The 18,528-nt window shown below is 54.0% G+C and overlaps 2 protein-coding genes across 7 annotated transcripts; both read right to left on the reverse strand.

Annotated features, from left to right (window-relative positions):
• Window positions 1-2,993: 2,993 nt before the first annotated feature.
• On the reverse strand, window positions 2,994-5,068 carry LOC106009994 (SH2B adapter protein 1-like). The gene is given in 3 exon segments (XM_087188192.1): window positions 2,994-3,488; window positions 3,581-3,736; window positions 5,054-5,068. Coding segments are annotated over 3 exon segments (666 nt in total).
• Window positions 5,069-7,239: 2,171 nt separating this feature from the next.
• Window positions 7,240-18,146, reverse strand: Fes (FES proto-oncogene, tyrosine kinase). Of its 6 annotated transcripts, none has more exons than XM_004852814.4 (19): window positions 17,702-18,146; window positions 17,085-17,306; window positions 16,786-16,959; window positions 14,913-15,009; window positions 14,630-14,813; window positions 12,313-12,450; window positions 12,116-12,235; window positions 11,822-11,944; window positions 11,529-11,715; window positions 11,317-11,400; window positions 10,696-10,905; window positions 10,255-10,377; window positions 9,912-9,965; window positions 9,315-9,433; window positions 8,916-9,010; window positions 8,708-8,831; window positions 8,390-8,547; window positions 8,176-8,298; window positions 7,240-7,582 (listed from the first exon to the last, which is right to left on the reverse strand). In XM_004852814.4, exons 2-19 carry the CDS (start codon window positions 17,295-17,297, stop codon window positions 7,440-7,442), a joined length of 2,469 nt encoding a protein of 822 aa, XP_004852871.1. In that variant the 5' UTR covers window positions 17,298-17,306; window positions 17,702-18,146; the 3' UTR covers window positions 7,240-7,439. The 6 variants fall into 6 exon arrangements, with proteins under 6 accessions (XP_004852871.1, XP_087044553.1, XP_087044552.1 ...); XM_087188427.1 differs by having other exon boundaries at window positions 14,630-14,816; window positions 17,738-18,142; XM_087188426.1 differs by having other exon boundaries at window positions 14,630-14,816; window positions 17,702-17,835.
• Between the last annotated feature and the right edge of the window lie 382 nt (window positions 18,147-18,528).

Below are 18,528 nucleotides of genomic sequence, written 5' to 3' on the forward strand. Positions count from 1 at the left end.
ACGTCCCCTTCCCCTGTCCCCTACATCTGAGCACCTAACTAGAAACGGGAGCCTCCTTATGTAGGGGTGTACCAGATAAGAGGGCATGCTCACTGAAGTAGGGAGGCAGAGTTACAGAACATTTTGAAAGAGGGGTGCTAACAGAATATTCCTGAGGGGGCGAAGCTAACAGAACATTCCTGAGAGGTCAAGAAGTTCAGGGCTGGGGATTTAGCTCAGTGGTTCCACGGCCTGCCTCGTAAGCACAAGGACCTGAGTTCGATCCCTGGTACCAAAAAAAATTGAAGAAAAAAAAAAAGAAGTTCAAATAGTTACAAAACATTTTGATACATTGGACAGGAGCTGCCTAGCGGCACAAACTGTTACATTTCTGGAATAAAACATTTTGTGAAAAAAAACAACATGGAGGCAAGGGCTTGTCTTATTGTATAGTATTGCTCTATCATTTACCCCCTTTGATACCCCTATTTAGACATAGCCTCATAGGGCATCACTAATAACTATAGGGTTATAGTCCTAATAGCTGATGCACTGACTGTCTTGTGTGAGCCTGAACCCAGTCTCAGAGGAATTCTATGAAGCACCTAAACAAAGGCCAAACAGTATCAGGACAATGGGGACCAAAGTTCCTAACAGAAGGACACCTCATAACATCCAGTTATCCTGGGAGAAACTCCAAAACCTGCTGGTTTGGGATCATTCCTAGAGTCTAGTGGCTCTGTCTCGGAGTCTCTTTACAGCTTGATGAATGACCCCTGACCCATTTACATAGAAACAGCACTCTTTCCTGTAAAGGACACAAGTCCCCCCTTTGTCTGTTGTTAGTAAGTCCAAGGTGTGGTGGTTTTAAAGAGTGACTGCAGCTAAAGAGTCTATCTCTTTCTGTAGAGTCAGAGACCTTTTTAAGCTATTGGTTACCAGTTTTAGGGTGTTGGAGGAGTGGAGGGGCAGTGGGTCTGGACCATCATATCCCAGGACTGTCACTAGGGAGACCAACAGCAACATCAGGCTATTGGTGCCAGCCATTTCCTGTTAAATTTGGATTAACAACTTATCTTTAAAGGAAACAGAGAATATTGGTGAAACATCCTATAATAATGGCAAAGACAAGGGCTAAGAGACTCCTATGAACAGTTGTCCAGTCTGCCAGGGCAACTGTAGCAAGACCCACAACGAAAATTAAAGTAAGCAGTCCAAGGAGGCCTAGCAACCAGGGATAACAATAAAAGTCCATGGGGTGAATTTTAAGGTGTCTTGTAAACAGTGTCCTCAGGCTTTGGCCATGTGTAGACTAGCCAGCTCCCAGTATGACTACAGCAGAGCTATTGTCTGCTGGTAATGTCTCCAAGGTCAGGGTGAATCCTGAGGTCTCCCATCTGAGTCGAATCTTGAGAAGGTTCTTGGGGTCCAGGTGTTAGTCCAGGGGTCTGAGACCTCTGTGGGGTGGGCCTTTTTCAGTCAGGTGTGATGGACCCCCGGGTGATACCTGCAACTTTAACAGCAGTGAGGGTAGCAAGCACAATGGTATATTACAGCACAAATAGGCTGGAGGGGTGGCTTTTTAATCTTTAACCTAAACTGAATCTCCTGGCTAAAAGGGATGAGCTGGGTTACCCATAGGGATGGAGGTTCTTTCTAAAACCATTTCATTAATCTGTGAAAAAGACTTTGTTGAATGCTTGTAACTCTAAGGCTACATAATTATCTCCCAGTTATCTAACATCTCCCCTAAAATCCCTAATGATTGGAGAAGGTCTCCCAAACATCATCTCATATGGGGAATAACCTGAGAGTCCAGGTGTGCATCTGACTCTGAGCAGGGCCAAAAATAACATGTCTGGCCACTCTGCCCCTATTTCTCAGCAATACTAGCCAAGATGGTTTTAAGGGTTCAATTCATGCGTTCAGTTTTCCCTGAACTCTTGAGACCTACAGGTTTTGTGTAAATTCCATTTAGTCTTTAGCCTATCAGAGAGTTCTTGGACAGCTTCAGGGGAGTTTTTGAAGCCCTAAGGAACTCTTTTCCATGTTAACTGTATCAAAAGCAGTATCGAAAGCAGCTGGGTTGGGGAGGGGTGGGGGCTAGCAGAAGGCAGAAGAAGGGATCTTTAAGATCCAGGCAGGTGAACCAGGTTGCTCATAGCGGGAGCAGACTCAGCAGGGTGTAGGGGTTTGAAACTACTGGATGCAGAGTACTGTGGCATTGTTGATTGCCCAGAGGTCCTGTACCAGTCAGTATCCATTTCTACCTGGCTTTTTTCTGTACCAGGGATTGAACTCAGGACCTTGCACTTGTGAGACAGGCACGGTGCTACTGAGCTAAATCCCCAGCCCCATGTGTGACCTGCTTTTAATTGGGGCACTTGTTTTTCCAATGTCCAATCTCTTTGCAATGTGCACATTGGTCCGGATGCAAGGGGATCTGTAGTCAGTTTCCCCCCTTGCATGGTAGTCCTGGTTTTTGAGATAAGATCTGGTCTCCCAAGTGGACCAGGCTACGAAGGCAGCATTGACCATCAGGTGAATTTCAGGAACCTCAGGATGAAGGGGGTGAAAAGGCAAAACACCTCACAGAGTCACTCATCAAAGTCACCAGATGACTCATCTGGTTTTTGTTTGTCTTTTTGTTCGTTTGTTTGGGGGTTTTTTGGTACTGGGGATGAAACTCGGGTCCTCGAGCTTGCGAGGCAGGCTTCAGAACCACTGAGCTAACTCCCCGGCCCCTCATCTGGTTTTTGAGTCACTGACGACATTTTTTTTTTTTTTTGTACCAGGGATCAAACTTGGGACCTTGCGCTTTCAAGGCAGGTGCTGTTCTGCTGAGCTAAATCCCCCGCCCCACTGAGGCCATTTTTGACATATTTGTTGGCTTTTTGGCCCCAGCAAGGACCCCCTTGGGGATAGCCTCTCAAAATTGTGTGAGAGGGGCTTTCTGGCAGGGGTGTGAGAGTCCCACGCTGGCTTGGTGTCGGGAGCCGCAGCCTTCTCCCCTTCTACAGGGCCCATGGATTCCTCAGGGGCCTGACCTGTAGATATTTTCTGGCCTTGGTGAAAATTCTATGCCTCTCCCCAGTGTTGAGGAGGGTGAAGGAGACACTAGGGTAGCATCGATCTCTCAAGCACACCCCTGCATGGCTCCCAGCCTGCTCCCAGCCCTGCTGCAGTTGGGAGGGCACATAGCTGACAAGGACAACATCTCTGGAGCCTCCAGACTCCAGAAGGATGGGATCTACCCAGAAATACTTGAGCATATCAAAAATGGACTGGAACTCCAGGTTCTGGACCTGGCACTGACCCTCCTTGTTCAGTGACAAGTGCAGGTACTTGGCCTTGCCCTGGAAATTGAAAGTGAGGGCATATTCGTCCTGCTACATTTCACTCTAACGAACCAGGAAGGCACCATGGGAGCTGATGCCTCCTTCCAGCACTAACTGGGAGCCCTTGAGTCGTGAGAACATCCCATGGAACCAAGGGTATCCTGAGAGGGGCAGTCCCCTTCCCCTTCCCCCAAATCCTGGAACATGAATGACCCTGTGGCTCTTTCCAAAGCATCCAGGGGAGTGTAGGGGTTTGGGAAAGGATGAACTGTCCCTGCCAGGGGGCCCTCCTCAATGGGAATCCAGGGGGGGAGCTCTGGAGGAAGTGGTTCCATAGAGTCAAAATGGGAGACTGCAATGGAGGCAAAACTGGGGGAGATGGATGCAGAGGGCCAGTCTGATAGGCCCCCGTGTGCCCCCTGTGAGAGGCATCGTTGATGATAGAACCTCCAGAATAAGGCAGAGTGCATTGTTTCCAGCTCAGAAAATCAGTTGTGGTAAAGGACTGGTAGTAGAGAGTGGCAGGACCAGGCTGGACGAGGCCATCATCCAGGATGCAGGAGAGAGGGAAGGTCTCACAGACAGGCAGCTCAATAGCTGGGCTTTGAGCCGAATGCAGATACCTGGCAAGGGGTGTCTCAGGGCAAGCAATCGCTTCACCATGTGGAATGCTGGAGGGACTAGAGGCTGGAGCTAGAAGAGGCAGATAAGGAGGGCTGGCCAGAGATGGAGATGGGCCTATCAGAGGATTTTGAAGAGGGTTGGCCACTTGAGCAGGTGGCAGGTCTGGGTTTTTGTTTTTGTTTTTTTTTTTTGTACCAGGGATCGAACTCAGGACCCTGAGCTTTCGAGGCAGGTGGTGGAACCACTGAGCTAAATCCCCGGCCCCTGGGCGGCAGGTCTGAAGATGGGCTGCCAGATGAGACTGGTGGTAGGGATTTTGAAAGTGGCGGGCTCTCCAGAAGAGTTGGAGCCAGTGGAATAGGTGCAGATGGGAGCTCTAGAGCATAATGCAGTGGCAGGGGATTTCCTTCTAGCGGGCCCTGATGAATTGGCCTTTCTGGGGTCTTAGAGAGGTGGCTACTACTTTGGGCTACAAAAACCTGAGTGTCCCTTTCTATCAACGCAGAATTGGACCCGGGGGGTAGGGTCTGATCAATCTCTAGCCAAGAATCAACATAGGGGACCTGATCAGGATGGCCTGGTTTGTCAGTAACAACTCTCCAGACTGCATGCACAGTCTGAACATCCAGAATTCCTTCAGGGGGCCACCCTACATTAAACTGGGGCCAATCTATTTCACAGAGAATCCCCAACATTTTGGGCTTCAGTCTAGCTCCATATTCCTCACTAAATCCCTTCTTGAAATTTTTAACCATGCAGTCCAGGACTGTGAGTTTACTGTGATTATTACCCATGGTGTATGTAGTGCCCTTAAAAGGTGGCTCAACAAAAGATGGGAGCCTCCCAAAGGAGGTGTCTGCCTGGCTGTGTCCCTTGAGGGAGTTTAGGAGCATTTTGGCCAAGGTGCATAGGTAATCCAAATGGCACAGCTCTGGGGCACAGCTGTGTGTTACAGCTCTGGGTTTTGACTGTCTCAATTTGGAGACTCGAGAATCCAATGGTCACTCGAATAGGTGGAGAATAAAACCTTTATTACGCCAGCAGACTCAGTAGAGTTCATACTCTGGGAGCTTGACTAGAAACAGGAGCCTCCTTATATGGGGGTGGTTTACTGGGTAGGTGCGCATGCTCACTGAAGCAGGGGGGAGGAGCTAACAGAACATTCCTAGAGGGGCGGAGCTAAGTGAACATTCAAAACAGTTGCAAAACTTTTTTTTTTACAAAACATTTTAATACATTGGGCAGATGCTGCTGCCCAGCAGCACAAACTGTTACATTTCTGGAACAAGACATTCTGTGGAAAAAAAGCTGTGGAGGCAAGGCAAGGGCCTGTCTTATTGTATAGCATTGTTCTTTCACCTAACTTGTAATCCTATTGGTTGATCATAGTTTTGTCCCACACTGTACCCACCTTGAGATTTTGTACCCATCTTGTGATTTTGTGCCCACCGCATGATTTTGTTCTATAAAGCTTCTTCTGTAAAGTGGGCTCCAGGTCCCCTCTTGTCTCTCTCAGGAACTTTCCCTTTCAATAAATATTTCCTACTCTTAACTTCCTTCATTCCTTGGAACTCGTTCTTTGATTTTGGAAACATGATCTTGGAGTATCGGGCATCCAGCAGGTTGGGGGTCACATTATTTCCCCTCTATCATTTGGAGCTCACCTTGGGAGGACTTTTTCTTCTTGGAATTTTAGTCATCTACTCTGTGTTTCCACTGCTCTCCATTCTTTTAAAACTAAAATGAACTCCCTCATGTCTGTTTTTTTCCAACTTTTGCAATGGGGCAGGGAGTGGCCTGCAGAGACTTATTACAAACTACCCTGAAGCAGAAGTTCTTCAGTTCTGTTTTTACCATTTCCAGCAGACATATTATTTCACTTAGCATTTTCATTTACTCACATGCCAACTTTTATTTCCTCTTTTTATTTATTTGGTAACTGGGTCTGAACCCAAGGACCTCAGGCATGCTAAACCCATGCTCTACCACTGAACTATAACTTCACCCCCTGATTTTTGTTGTTGTTGTTGTTTTGACAGTCTTACTTTGTAGGCTGGTCTCAAAACTCAATAGGATCCTCCTGCCTCAGCCTCCTCAGTGCTGGGATTACAGGCATGTGCTACCACACCCGGCTCCCAATTTCCTCTTTTAAAACAAATTATAGGGCTATCTTTTCTCTCTTTAAAGTAAAACCACTTCCTGATTTTCTCAAGGGATGGCCATTTTACTTCCTGGTTCCTTTTCAAAATGTTTGTAATGTGTGGTGTTGGGAATGAAACCCAAGGCCTTAAGAATGCTGGACAAGTACTCTACCACCTAGACCCACAAGCACCAATCTATACACCAAGCCTACTTCATGGTCCTCCCCCACCCCGTTTAGTTTTTTGAGATAGAGTTCCACTATGTAAACCAGACTGGCCTTGAATTTGTAATCCTGCTTCAGCCTCCCAAGTATTGGGATTACAGGCGTGAACCACTGTGCCTAATACTTTGTGGATCTTATTGCTTGTGTTCTTACATTTTAAGTCTGTTGTGGTTCTTGTTTTGCAGTTCGGCCCCATACTACTGTATCTTCTTTTTTTTTTTTTTTTTTGGTGTGGGGTGGGGATCAAACTTAGGTCCTTGTGCTTGCGCAGCATGCGGCAAAACCACTGAGCTAAATCCCCGGCCCCTACTGTATCTTCTTGACCTTTGCTATTTCTGCTGGGAATGTTTCCAAGGGACTTAGGGGTGGGGGGCAAGGGCACCCCACCTGCCACTCCAGTGCCCAGGAAGCATATTGAGAGATGAACTCCTTGGAGAAGTAGTTTTCCCCTCTTGAGCCACATCTGTCCCCTTTGAGTGAACCTTAGCCCTTCCTTCTCCTCTCCTTTTCTCCCCCAATTTTTTTTTCTCCTCCCAAATTTTATGTGACTTGTATGCATCCATGGTGTCAGCCACTCTCTGACACTTACGATCCAATGACTTTCACACTTCCATTTGGGCTTCCAGACCAATCTACCCACTTTTTATTTTTCAGGCCCCTCCAATGTACATCTCTAAATGCTAAATCCTCCCCTAAATCATCTAAATCCTCCCCACAGGGTTCCTCCTCCTTGGGCTATCTTCTCATGGAACAGTGCCACCATCTGGCCAAAGCCTGTACATCATCTTGAGCTCAGCCTCTGCTCAGGCCCACACCTCCAACTACTACCAAATCAGCTTGGCCTGGCCCTCCCTCCCCACTCCCACCACTGCCCAGGTCCTGCCTGCTCCTAAGACCTGGCCTCCAGAGGAGTGTGATGCCAAGACCATGAGATGGGCACAAGTGGTTTTATTGTTTCTGGCCAAAGAAGGACAGCCCGGCAGGAACAGGGACCAGAACAGACCTTGTGGCAGCAGGGCTGCTGGTGGCTAGAGCCCAGGACTGTGGAGTGCTGTCCCTCGGTGTGAGCCAGAGCTGCAGAGGAGGTACATTTCAGCCTGCAGATGCCACAGGCTGGCACAGGAGCCCCAGCCTCACCGATGCCGCTTCCGGATACTCTGCAGCTCCTGGGAGATGGTGCTGAAGCTGGGCCGCTGCCCAGGCTCGTAGGCCCAGCACTGCTCCATGAGCCGGAACACGGCATCAGGGCACAGCTCCGGGCAGGGCAGGCGACCCCCTGGGAGGACAGGCACAACACTGGGCATGAGGAGGGGTCCCCTGGGGCCAGCTGTGAGCAACAGGAGCTGCTCATGAAGTGCTGTCCCTAAGGAGCCACTCTTGTTTACACCACAGATCCCAGGACAGAAGCCCTGGTTCTATTCTCCACCTCCCCATCTGCTGGTTGGATGACTCTGCAAGGCTCAGTGTTTCCATCTGCAAAAGGGACATGTTGATCCCACCTTACATAGGAAAGAGCAAATGAGCTGATGAATTTGGCGTAGATAAGTGCTCTACTCAGGGGGAGCTATAGGATGATTCTCTTTTTGTTGTTTTTTGTGGTCCTGGGGATTGAACCCAGGGCCTTCATACTGAGGTTTTTAAATTTTTCTCATGTCCTTTTTTTATTTTTTTGAGACAGGGTCTCACTAAAGTTGTGCAAACTGGGCTCAAACTTGCAATCCTGCTGCCTCAGCCCTTCAGAGTGCACCACTATGTCTGGCTTAGAGGATTTCTTACCTGGCTCCAGTAGGAAGGGTAGGAAGCCAAAGGAGAAGGAAGCATGGGGGGGTGGGCTGTAGCCTGGGCTGCTGACATGCGCAGGTCCCTTACCCTTCTCCACAAACTCCCTTGTCTGCTGGTTGCTGAGGTTGGGGTAGGGCGAGGACCCCAGGCTGAAGGTCTCCCAAAGCAAGATGCCAAAGCTCCACACGTCACTCTCAGAGGAGTAGCGGCCTGTGAAGGTGGTGAGACAGGGTGAAGGAGCTGTCGCCATCACCATGCCCAGCCTCCCGAGTGCAGCACAGGCTAGATGAGGACTGGGTACCATAGTTAAGGGCCTCAGGAGCAGTCCACTTCACAGGTACTTGTCTGAGGCCCCCTGAGGCTGCGTAGATCCCATCTGCCTCCTCCCGGGACATCCCAAAGTCACTGATCTTCAGGACATTCTTCTCTGTCACAAGACAGTTTCGAGCAGCCAGGTCCCTGGGTGGAGCAGAGCATGGATCTCCTTTGGCTAATGTCACCTGCCTGGGCTGGGCAGCGCACTCCAGATAAAGCCAGGAATGAAGGTGCCGCTTGCCTGGGCACCCTGGTGTGTGGGGAGTGGAGATGATGCCCGATGCCAGGGCCAAGGCTTGCTCACCGGTGGATGCAACACTTGCTCTCCAAGTACTCCATGCCGGCAGCTGCATCCCCCACCATCTGCAGCAGTGTCTTCACACGCAGGCGGGCTCCCTCGGTCCGCAGGAAGGTCAGAAAGTCGCCCCCTGAAGTGCAGCAGCCTTGAGCCTTCTGGGCTCGGGGGCACCTGGCTGGCTGAGTTCCCACCCTGGGATGGGAATTCTTCTCACCTTGCACCAGCTCCATGACAATGTAGATGGGCTGCTTCTGGGTGCAGACACCGATGAGCCGCACAATGTTGGGGTGGCTGTACTGCTTCAGGATCCTGGGGGGGTGCCGCTGCTCAGCTCCCCACACTCCTGCCCCTGCCTCCCTCCAGGAGCCCCAAGAAGGACACGAGAAAGGCCTCAGAGAGTCAGGGGACAACAGCCTAGCCTCAGAGGTCATCAGCCCGGATGTGTGGTGAAGCCCTGACAGCCTTGGCTCTATGGGGACAGAGGACTTACTACCAGGAGTGAGGGGGCTGGGAGGGTTCAACAGTACCACCGAAAGCAAGCACTTCATGCTGGGCCACATGCAACAGAACACTTCTGAATGGAACCTCTGGTCGTTATTCATTTGTCACCCACCTGGCTTCTTGTAGAAACTTGGCCTTGAGGTCAGGAGGCAGTGTCTCCCGACAAGACTTCACTGCCACCAGTGTGTTGTCCGCTCGAAGGCGCCCGCTGAACACTTCACCAAAGTTGCCCTGAAATGGTCTTGGGCTCCTACCAGAGCTCCCGGTGCCTTAGTCCTTTCTGTGCTTAGGGGACAGTCGCGGGTGCCCAGCTGTCTGTGTTCAGCCCCTGAGCTCAGACTTACTCCCCTGGCTCTCTAGGACTTTGCCCTGGTGGGCAGAAAAGTCACCTGTGACAGGCTACATCCCCAGAGAGAAGTGTCAAGGAAGAGCCCAAACCTGCTTTCCTTCACATTTGAAAAGCATTCTGAGACTTAGGAAAGCAACTTCCTTCCTAGGCAGGCGGTTTACAGCTCACAGTAGGGCAGGAGCTGTGGTGCTGGTGAGGAGTTTGGGGCAGGTATTCCATTCCCAGGGGTCAGCTTGTGGCAGTGGCTGGGCAGGGACAAGGGTCTAGGAGGGAACCGCTGGAGCCCAGATGGGTCTCTGCAGGCGGGACCTCAGGTATGGCCTGGAGAAAGTGGCAGGGAGAGGAAAGATTTGCACTCACCCGCCCAATCTGTTCACCCAACACCAGGTCCTCGTGGTTGAGCACCCACTTGTCCTGGGGAATAAGAGTCAGGGCATCACAGCAAGTGCAGAGCAGGGCCAGACCTCTTCCCACCGAGAGGTGCCATGCCACTCTTTTCTTGGAGCCTCCGTGTGAGGCTGTGTCTGACGGGGTTGGGCCAGATCAGGATCACACTCCAGTGACACTGGGGACCAGGCAGGTACCCCACCACCCAGAAGTGCAGTCACACTCGGCATGTGGATTTCAGATAACATGAGCCTTTACTGCTCCAGTCAGGGGGGGCCCGACCCACAGTCCCCAATCCCTGAGGCCACAGGCTCACCTTGGGCACTGCCCTATACAGGACAACTCCACTCTTCTTGGTGAGGGGCTGCTGGGAGCAGAGCAGGTGGTCGATGAGCAAGGGGATGCTGGGAAAGCCATCACCCTCCAGGCGGTACAGATTCTGCAGGGAGGGGGCCTGGGGTCAGCACCCTCCTTGCTGAGGGGAGGACAGAGAGAGGGCAGGGAGCAGGGACAAGGCAGAGAGAGCCACAGAACAGGCACAAGCATGTGACACGTGACAATCAATCAGCCCACCCTTTCCTAGGGGAGGACACAGGCTCAGTCTTTCTCTTGTTGCAGGGATCCAGGTGGCCTCTGGCTTCATCCAGCTGGGGTAGGGGGGCATCTAAGATGTGCCAGCCACTCCCTGCCCTCTCAAGGTCATCAGTCTTGAGGTCACACCCTGGGGTAGGGGAAGGGCAGGCCCGGGCCCACTCACGTCGGAGGACTGGATGATGAAGTGGCGTGGCAGGCCATCCCACAGCACCGACAGCACGTACTCCTGCTTGCCCTGGCTCTCCCGCACCAGGAAGTCCCCGGAGTTCGTGAGCAGCTCTGCCACCTCCGCCCGTGGGATGGCCCCGTGGTACCACAGCTGCTCGTGCAGGGGCTTCTGCACCTCAGGAACCAGTTGCAGCGGTGGGGGGAGCTGGACATGGGGTGAGGGGACTGTTTAGAGTCACTCAGGGAGCCAACTGGGCCTTGGGTCTCTCTCTGTCCACCCCAGTAAGTCCTCACAGTCCCCCGAGTAGCACACAAAGCTGTCTGTGTACCTCCTCCTCCAGGTCACAAGCTCCCTGGAGCAGGAAGAGGAGTGGGACAAGGCTGCTGGTCCCTGCAGCACCCAGAGATGAGGAGGACAGAGGGACCCAGGGGTGGCAAGCCTGGGAGCATATGCAGCCCGGACTCCCAGGGAGTGGGATGCCCCAGTCCAAGCAGCCTGGGAAGTCTCCTCCCTGGGACATTCCCAGTGACTCAATCCAAAACACCAAGGGACACATCTGAGATCCTATACCGGACCCACCCCTTAGGTCCAGGCCCCAGGCTAGGCACCACTCACAGAGAATTTGGGGCGGAAGATTCCTGAGAAGTGGCTCTTGATGATCTCCAGCGTGGGCGTCCTTCCCCCCTCTCGCTCCTGCTCCTGAGGCCAGGGACACACGTCAGCGGGTGGCCAGGCTTGGGGAGGGGGAGGGTGAAAATGAGGAGCTCGGCCCCTGCACTCATGGCTGGGGTGGACAGGGCTGCCGGGCAGGGGCGGTGGGCGCTCACCGAGGATGAGGTGGAGTGGCGGTCATCCTGCAGGAGCAGCACGGCTGGGGGCTCACCGGGGCCCAGCTGCTCCAGCTTGGTTTGCAGCAGCTCCTGCTGGGCCTGCAGCTTGGCCTGGCTGCACAGCGCAACCTGCAGCCCCTGCAGCGCCTCCTGCAGCGCCTGCCTCTTGCCCAGCAGCTGTACCCTGCAGGCCAGCGGGCGGCAGGCAGTGAGAGACCAGCCTCTGTCTGCAGCCATAGGGCAGGCCAGCAGGATGAGGGGCCAGGGAGGTGTGTGGGGGACCCACTCACCGCTCTCGGGGGTGGGTTTTCTGCTCCTCACTCCAGAGCTCTCTTTGCAGCTGGCTGACTGCCTCCTTCCGGCTCAGCACAGTCTCGGTGGCCACCGCGAGGTCATCTGTCACCGAGGTCAGCCTGGAGCCAAGGCAGAGCTTTGTTAGTCCTGTAGCCCCCAAAGGTGTTCTGCAGAATCAAGCAGGCTGAGTGCCTGTCAAGGCTCAACACAGTAGAGCACACCCCCACCTGCCCACATGACACCCGTGGTCTGCAGGGAACCCCCGGGGCCCTTGCCAGGCTGCCACCCACGTGTGCTGCACGCTCTCGACGGTAAGCTCGTTCAGCTGCAGCTCCCCGGGCTCCAGCTGCTCACCCTCCTCAAGCAGTGACTCATCGAAGGTGACACAGGGTGGGACGTCAGGGGCAGAGCTGCAGGTGGACAGGGACCCCCTCAATGAAGAGACCAGCAGCCCCGGCTCAGCGGGTGTGAGGATGAATGCACTTACCCGTACTGTTGCAGGAAACCCTGGTACTCCGCCTCGGGCTGGATACGGGCCACAGCTGCAGCCATCTCCTGGTGAATGGCCACCACCTCGTCCTGCACCAGGCTGCTAATCTCCAGGTACTCCTGCAGGATCTCCTTCCTGTCCCCAGAGACAGGACCCCCAGTCAGGGGGCCTTGGGCTGGGGGAGGTGAGCAGCTTAGCCTGGGACACTGGGTTTGACCCTACGTCACCGCAGATGACAACCACATGATCTTGGGTAGAGTATTTGACTTCTCCCTACTTCCTGATTTGTCCCTTAGGCATGCTGGTGGTCCTATAAGGGTCCAGGGGGATCCTGTGCGCAGTGTCTGACACCCCAGAAATGCTCAGTGTACGTGAGCTGTAGTCCTTCCTAGCCTGGTGGTCAGCCTGAGCTGGGGCTCTGGGGCTCCCATAACTGTATTGCTGTACCCTGTCTGTACCCCCAGGGGCAGCAGTCCCAAGCTCCCCTGTGTTCTGGCCTCTCATACACATCCACCTACTCAAAATGCCTGTGGAACACAGATCGCTTAGACACCTGACTCTCCTAGCCAAAGGACACACTACTGCCCTGGCCGCTGAAATGTGCCCCTTCCACAGCTGTTTCAACATAAGCTAATGGCAACTCCATCTTCCAGATACTCCAGGAAGAATCCTGGGAGTGAGTCAGCCTTGCTTCTATGTCTCGGTCCACTTTGACTCCACAAGCAAATCCCTGGGCACTGCCTTCAAAACACACCCTGGGCCTGACTGCCTTTCACCTCTTTGCCGCACCCTGACCCAAGTGGCCACGGCCTGTGCCCTGGACCCCCACAAGAGCCTCCTTCCTGTCTGGCCTCTGCTTCTACCCTTGACCCCTGAAGTCAATTCTCAACACCATAGCCAGAGTGGCTTTTATTTTATTTATTTTTCAAGGTACTAGAGATCGAACCCAGGGCCTTTGCACTGCCCTAGCCCTTTTTTTATTTCCTATTTTGAGAGCACATTTGGGGGGGGGGGGTACCGGGGATCGAACTTGGGACCTTGCACTTGCGAGGCAGGCGGTGGCACCATTGAGCTAAGTCCCCAGACCTTTATTTCCTATTTTGAGACACAATCTCTCTAAGTCACTAAGTTGCCCAGGCTGGGCTTGAACTTGCGATCCTCCTGCCTTGGCCTATCTCAGTGTGGGATTATAAGCATGTACCACTACCTCCTGCAGAGTGGCCTTACTAAAACAGAGGTCAGATCATGTCACTTTTGTGTACCCAGAGCCAGTCCTCATGGAGGTCTGTTGGACCCCCTGTCACCCAGCAGCCCCCAACTCAACTCCTCCAGCCCGGGCCTGACTCTCCCTGCCCTCGCTCTGCACCCTGCTGAGCCTCCTGGCTCCTGGTGCCTCCCGGATGTTCTCCCTATACACCTGTCTCCTTGCTGTCCCAGTCTGGAGTGTCTTTCTCCACACAGCACCGTGGTCCACTCCCACACCTCCCTCGTCTTTTTCTGAAAGTCACCTTTTCAAAGAAGTATTATTTAAAACTTAACTCCTGCCCAGTCCCTCAGCCCTCCCAATCCCCTACACTAGACTTTTCTCCATCGCACTTTTTTTGGACCTGCTTCGAGTGTGTGTGTGTGTGTGTGCACGCACACATGCATGCAGTGCTGGGGATGGAGCCCAGAGCCTCGCACATGCTCAGCAAGTGCTCTACTACTGAGCCCATTTGCAGTCTTTTCTTACTTTGAGACAGGGTTTTGCTAAATTACCCAGGCTGGACTTAAACTTTCAACCTCCTGCCTCGGCCTCTGGAGAAGCTGGTATGACAGGCATGTATCACCGTGCCCAGTTAATGCTTCCTAGTTCACTTTTTTTCTTTTCTCCTTCCACTAGCGTAGAAAATCACTGAAAACAGATGTTTTTGCCTGCATTCTTCTCTGCTATGTCCTAGAGCCTAGCACGATGCTGAATGAATGGTATAGAACCCTCTGACACTGGGGGTAGTAACCCACACCTGTAATCTCAACTACTCAGGAGGCAGGGTCAGGAGGATTGTAAATTTGAGCCCAGCCTGGGTAATTTATTGAGATCTTGTCTCAAAATAAAATTTTAAAAGGGCAAGGGGTATAGCTCAATGCATTCTTGGGTTTAATCCCCAGTACTATAAACAACTCCCCCCCAAACACCCTGGGATAAGGGACCCTGGCACACTAATTTGAGTGTAAGTAGGGTTCAGGTCCTCAGCCTGGGACCCATTTCCCTGTGACCACGTGGCCACCACTCTGCCCCAACTGAAAGTTCTGGGACAGGGTGGGGGGTGCTCACAGCACGTGCGCCATCTCCTCGTGCAGGTCCTGCAGGGACTGCAGCATGCTGGGCAGCATAAGCTGGTGGTGGTGCTGGTGGTGCAGCTGTGCGGCCCGCACACCCAGCACATAGCGGTTGTGGTGGGCAAACAGCTTCCACAGGCTGCGCACGTACTTGTCCTTGGCTTTGTCCCGGTCCTTGTCTGCTGGTGGGGAGGGGAGGGCGAGGTGTGGATGTCAGCACTGTGGACAGCTCAGCAGTGTTTGAGGTCCCCTCCCTGCTGGTGAGGGAAGCCACAGACCTTTGCTGGCCTCCTGGTACTTGCGCCTGGCTTGGGCGCTGTCCCGGGCCAGGGCTCGGTATTGGCTCTTCAGCTTCTCGATGTCCTGGCTGTGGGTCTGAGGGGACAGGGGTGGCCAGTGTGGGGAGGTAGGTCCCCAAGCATGAGAGATTCCTCCTCCATGTGAAGGTTAGGGTCAAGCTGGATGCGGCGGCACATGCCTGTAATGCTACCACTCTGGGAGGCTGAGGCAGGAGGATCACAAGTTCAACCCCACTCTGGGCAACTTAGTGACATAGTAGCAATGCCCTGTCTCAAAATAAGAAATAAAAAAGTGATTGGGGCCGGCGATTTAGCTCAGTGGTTTTGCTGCCTGCTGCGCAAGCGCAAGGACCGGAGTTCGATCCCCGGTACCAAAAATCAAAACAAACAAACAATGAACCCTCTTTTGGGCTGGGGATTTAGCTCAGTGGTTTTGCTGCCTGCTGCGCAAGTGCAAGGACCTGAGTTCGATCCCCGGTACCAAAAAAAAAAAAAAAGTACTTGGGGGGCCAGGGATGTAGCTCAGTGGTGCCGCTGCCTGCCTTGTAAACACAAGGTCCTGAGTTCCATCCCTGGTACCAAAAAAAAAAAAAAAAGTGATTGGGGATGGAGCTCAGAGAAAAGGCTCTGACAGAGTTACAGACAGGCCACTGGGGGCGGCAGAGAGCTGGTTAGGTCAGGTGGGGCTGCTTCAGGTGTGTGGCCTTAGTGGCTACTCAGGGCTCCAACGAAGGATCCTGTGCTTGTTTTGCATGCTCTCTTGTCGCCATGGTGAAATTACTTTCTTAACAAAGGGGCCCACATTTTCCTTTTGCACTCAGCCCTGCTCCAGAGGCACCCAAATCATGTTCTTGGCAACAGGAACAAGAGACGGCAGCCCGAGACCAGCATTCTCATTCTTGTTTTCCTGTTTAGGTGCAGGGATACATTGACAAGCTCTATCCCACTTCTCAGAACCTCAGTTTCCCCATCTGTAACTGAGCTAAAGGCATAGACTAGACCAATCTTTTTCTTTCTGGGTATTAGAGATTGAACCCAGGGCTTTCTCAGTGAGCTACATCCCCTGCCCTTTTTATTTTTCATTTTGAGTCTTGCTAAGTTGCCTAAATGGGATTCAAATTTGTGATCCTCCTGCCTCAGCCACCCAGAGTGCTGGGATCACAGATGTGGACCACCAGACCTGACTCCAATCTCCTTAAAAGGACAAATAGTAAATATTTTAGGCGTCTGGGCCTCAGGGTCTCTGTTCCAATTACTCACTTCTGTCTCTGTAGCTCTACAGTAGCCACAGTGGAGATGAAAACTATCAGGAATGGCTGTGTTCCCCTCAAACTACAGAAATAGGCAAAGCCCTGAAGTAGGTATCTTTGGGAGGAGGTGTGGTGTCCCGGCTGGCCACCAGGGGCCGCTGTGGGTGCATGGCGAGGCCTGTGGGCTTGGTAGAAGGGAGGTGGTCCCTGGCGGCCAAGGGACTGGAACACCCAGAGGAGTAACCGCTCCAAATCACACTGCCTAAAACTGAGGACCTGGGGAATTCAGACCCCGACTTTGCCCTCGGGGGTCATGCTGCTGTCTGCAGAACCCGAGTCTTCTCCTGGGCAGCTGGGTCTCATTCATTTTTGTGTTCCCAGCACCCGCCAGGGCCAATGCTGGGACAAGGCGGGCTGCAGACCACCCCGAGGGTGGTGGGTGAAGAGGGAGGAAGTGGCTGCGGGGCTGGGCCGGCTGTCCTGAGGCCTGACCCACCAGGAACTTGCACTTCCCCAGTGAACACCAGGGTTCTTGCGCAAAGCCACCCCTCCAAGGCTGCGCTGGTGACAGAGACCACTGAAGCCCCCTAGATGATACCCACCTTGGTAAGCTCCTGCTGCAGCTGCTGCCACTGCTCACTGTAGGTCTTGCGCAGCTGCTGCCGCTCCCGGATCAGCAGGCTCAGCTTGCTCAGTGGCCCTGAGTTCAGGTCCTCTGCGTGCTGCCGCAACACTCGGCTCAGCCCTTCGGTCTGGCTGGTGATCTCAGCCCAGGACTGTGGAGTAGGGAGGCAGGGAGAAGGGGGGGGTGGCTCCTGAGCGGGCTAGATCTCCAGGGGGCTCAGGAAGGGAGAAGGCAGGAGGAGCCAGCTCTTGTGGGAGCTCACCTGGCTGAGCTCACCTGGTTGACGGAACTGTCCAGGCCACCACTCCGGCTCTGGCCCCCAGCATCCTGCAGGGACATGTGATGGAGCAGCCCTGCATATTCCCGGTCGCTCTTGACCCGCTGGGCCATCCACTTCCTCATGCCCTCCAGCAGGCGAAGCTCAGCTTCCTGCATCTGCTGCACTGCCCCGTGGCCTTGGGGGCTGCACAGCTCCGAAGAGAAGCCCATGGTGGCGTCCTGGAGACAGAGAAGAGGCTATCACTGGGTAAGGCAGCAGCTGCAGATGGAGGGGTACAACAAAGTGGGTTGGGGACTGCAGGGGGTTACTGGAGACTGCAAGAGATGACTGGGGTCCTGCCCAGCAGAAACAGCCTGGCCTGGGGCTGGCCCTTGCTGCTTCCTGGACCCTAGGCCAAGGCCTATGCCAGAGGTTCCCTTTGCAGTCCTAGAACAGGAACCAGCCTGGAGCCTCCCTCCTGGGCTCCTTGCACCCAGCACTACTACAGGGCCCTGTGCTAGGCTGGGCCTGCCCAGGCTGGAGGCTCCCTGGCCACAGCCACAGACCTGCTACCGGTGCTGTCCTGCCCTCTGTAGCCCGAACCCTTCCCGGCTTTCAGCCCCTGGAACCCCACCTTGCAATGCCTCCTGGGGCCCTGGGCTGGAGTTACCCTCGCAGGCAGCTGCTCCTGCTCCTGGGCAGCTGTGGATGACTTAGGCCCACACGGACCCGGCCAGTTCCTGGTTCGGCGCTTCCTCCTCTCGCGGTTTCAGTTGGCCCAGGCCAGGGCGGGCCGCAGAGGGGAAGGGGCGGGTGAGCCCGGCCGGCCCCTCTGCCCCATGCTGGGCCACAGCAGCCTCCCTCGGAAACGGAAGGGAGGAGGAGGCTGGGGAAGAATGGCCAAGGGAGCAGAGGCCTGCAGCCCGACACTCACTCCCCAAGGCCAGTGAGTCCTGGGACCCTTCGGAAGGGGCCTGAGGCAGGAGGGGTGGGTGCAGGGGCCTGGCTCACTGTAGCCAGCTTGTAGGAAGGCTGAGAACAGCTGGGACTCAGGGTGGCCAGGCGCCCAGAAGAGGAAGGGGGAAGCTAGTCCCAGCCCTCCCCACCCCCCTGGAGTCCCCAAGGAGAGCTCAGGCGCCAGCTCCATTTGAATAAAATTTCCAAGTAAATATCCCGAGGAGAAGCCTGCTTCTCAGGCACCGGCACCACCCTCTCCACCCAGGCTGGAGCTTTCAGTCCCTAGGGGAACCTGGGGCTGCCAGGGGGTAGCTGGGGAGTGCAGAGGTGTGCAGTTTCCCAGGTGGGACTCAGGCTCCCCTGGCATGAGTCACCTTGGCCCTTGGCCCTATAGCTGGAGCCCGGTCACCTCAGCCCAGGAAGAGGCCAGTAACTGAGGCACAGGCCACTCACTCTGCACCCTGGTCAGCTCCTGAAGCCGAGTTGCTCTCCCTATACCCAGGG

This window comes from Heterocephalus glaber, unplaced genomic scaffold, assembly GCF_053883595.1.
Source record: "Heterocephalus glaber isolate CG9 unplaced genomic scaffold, H.glaber_assembly_v1.0 deba00001531, whole genome shotgun sequence".
Classification (NCBI taxonomy): domain Eukaryota; kingdom Metazoa; phylum Chordata; class Mammalia; order Rodentia; family Bathyergidae; genus Heterocephalus; species Heterocephalus glaber.

What these genes read in the sequence shown, in the direction of transcription:
- Fes (XM_087188425.1), bottom strand. Translation starts at nt 17,297, where the DNA reads ATGGGCTTCTCTTCGGAGCTGTGCAGCCCCCAAGGCCACGGGGCAGTG. An exon ending in TGGACAGTTCCGTCAACCAG is followed by an intron (nt 16,960 to 17,084) that starts GTGAGCTCAGCC and finishes CCTACTCCACAG; the next exon opens with TCCTGGGCTGAGATCACCAG. An exon ending in GCCACTCCACCTCATCCTCG is followed by an intron (nt 11,401 to 11,528) that starts GTGAGCGCCCAC and finishes CCCTGGCCTCAG; the next exon opens with GAGCAGGAGCGAGAGGGGGG.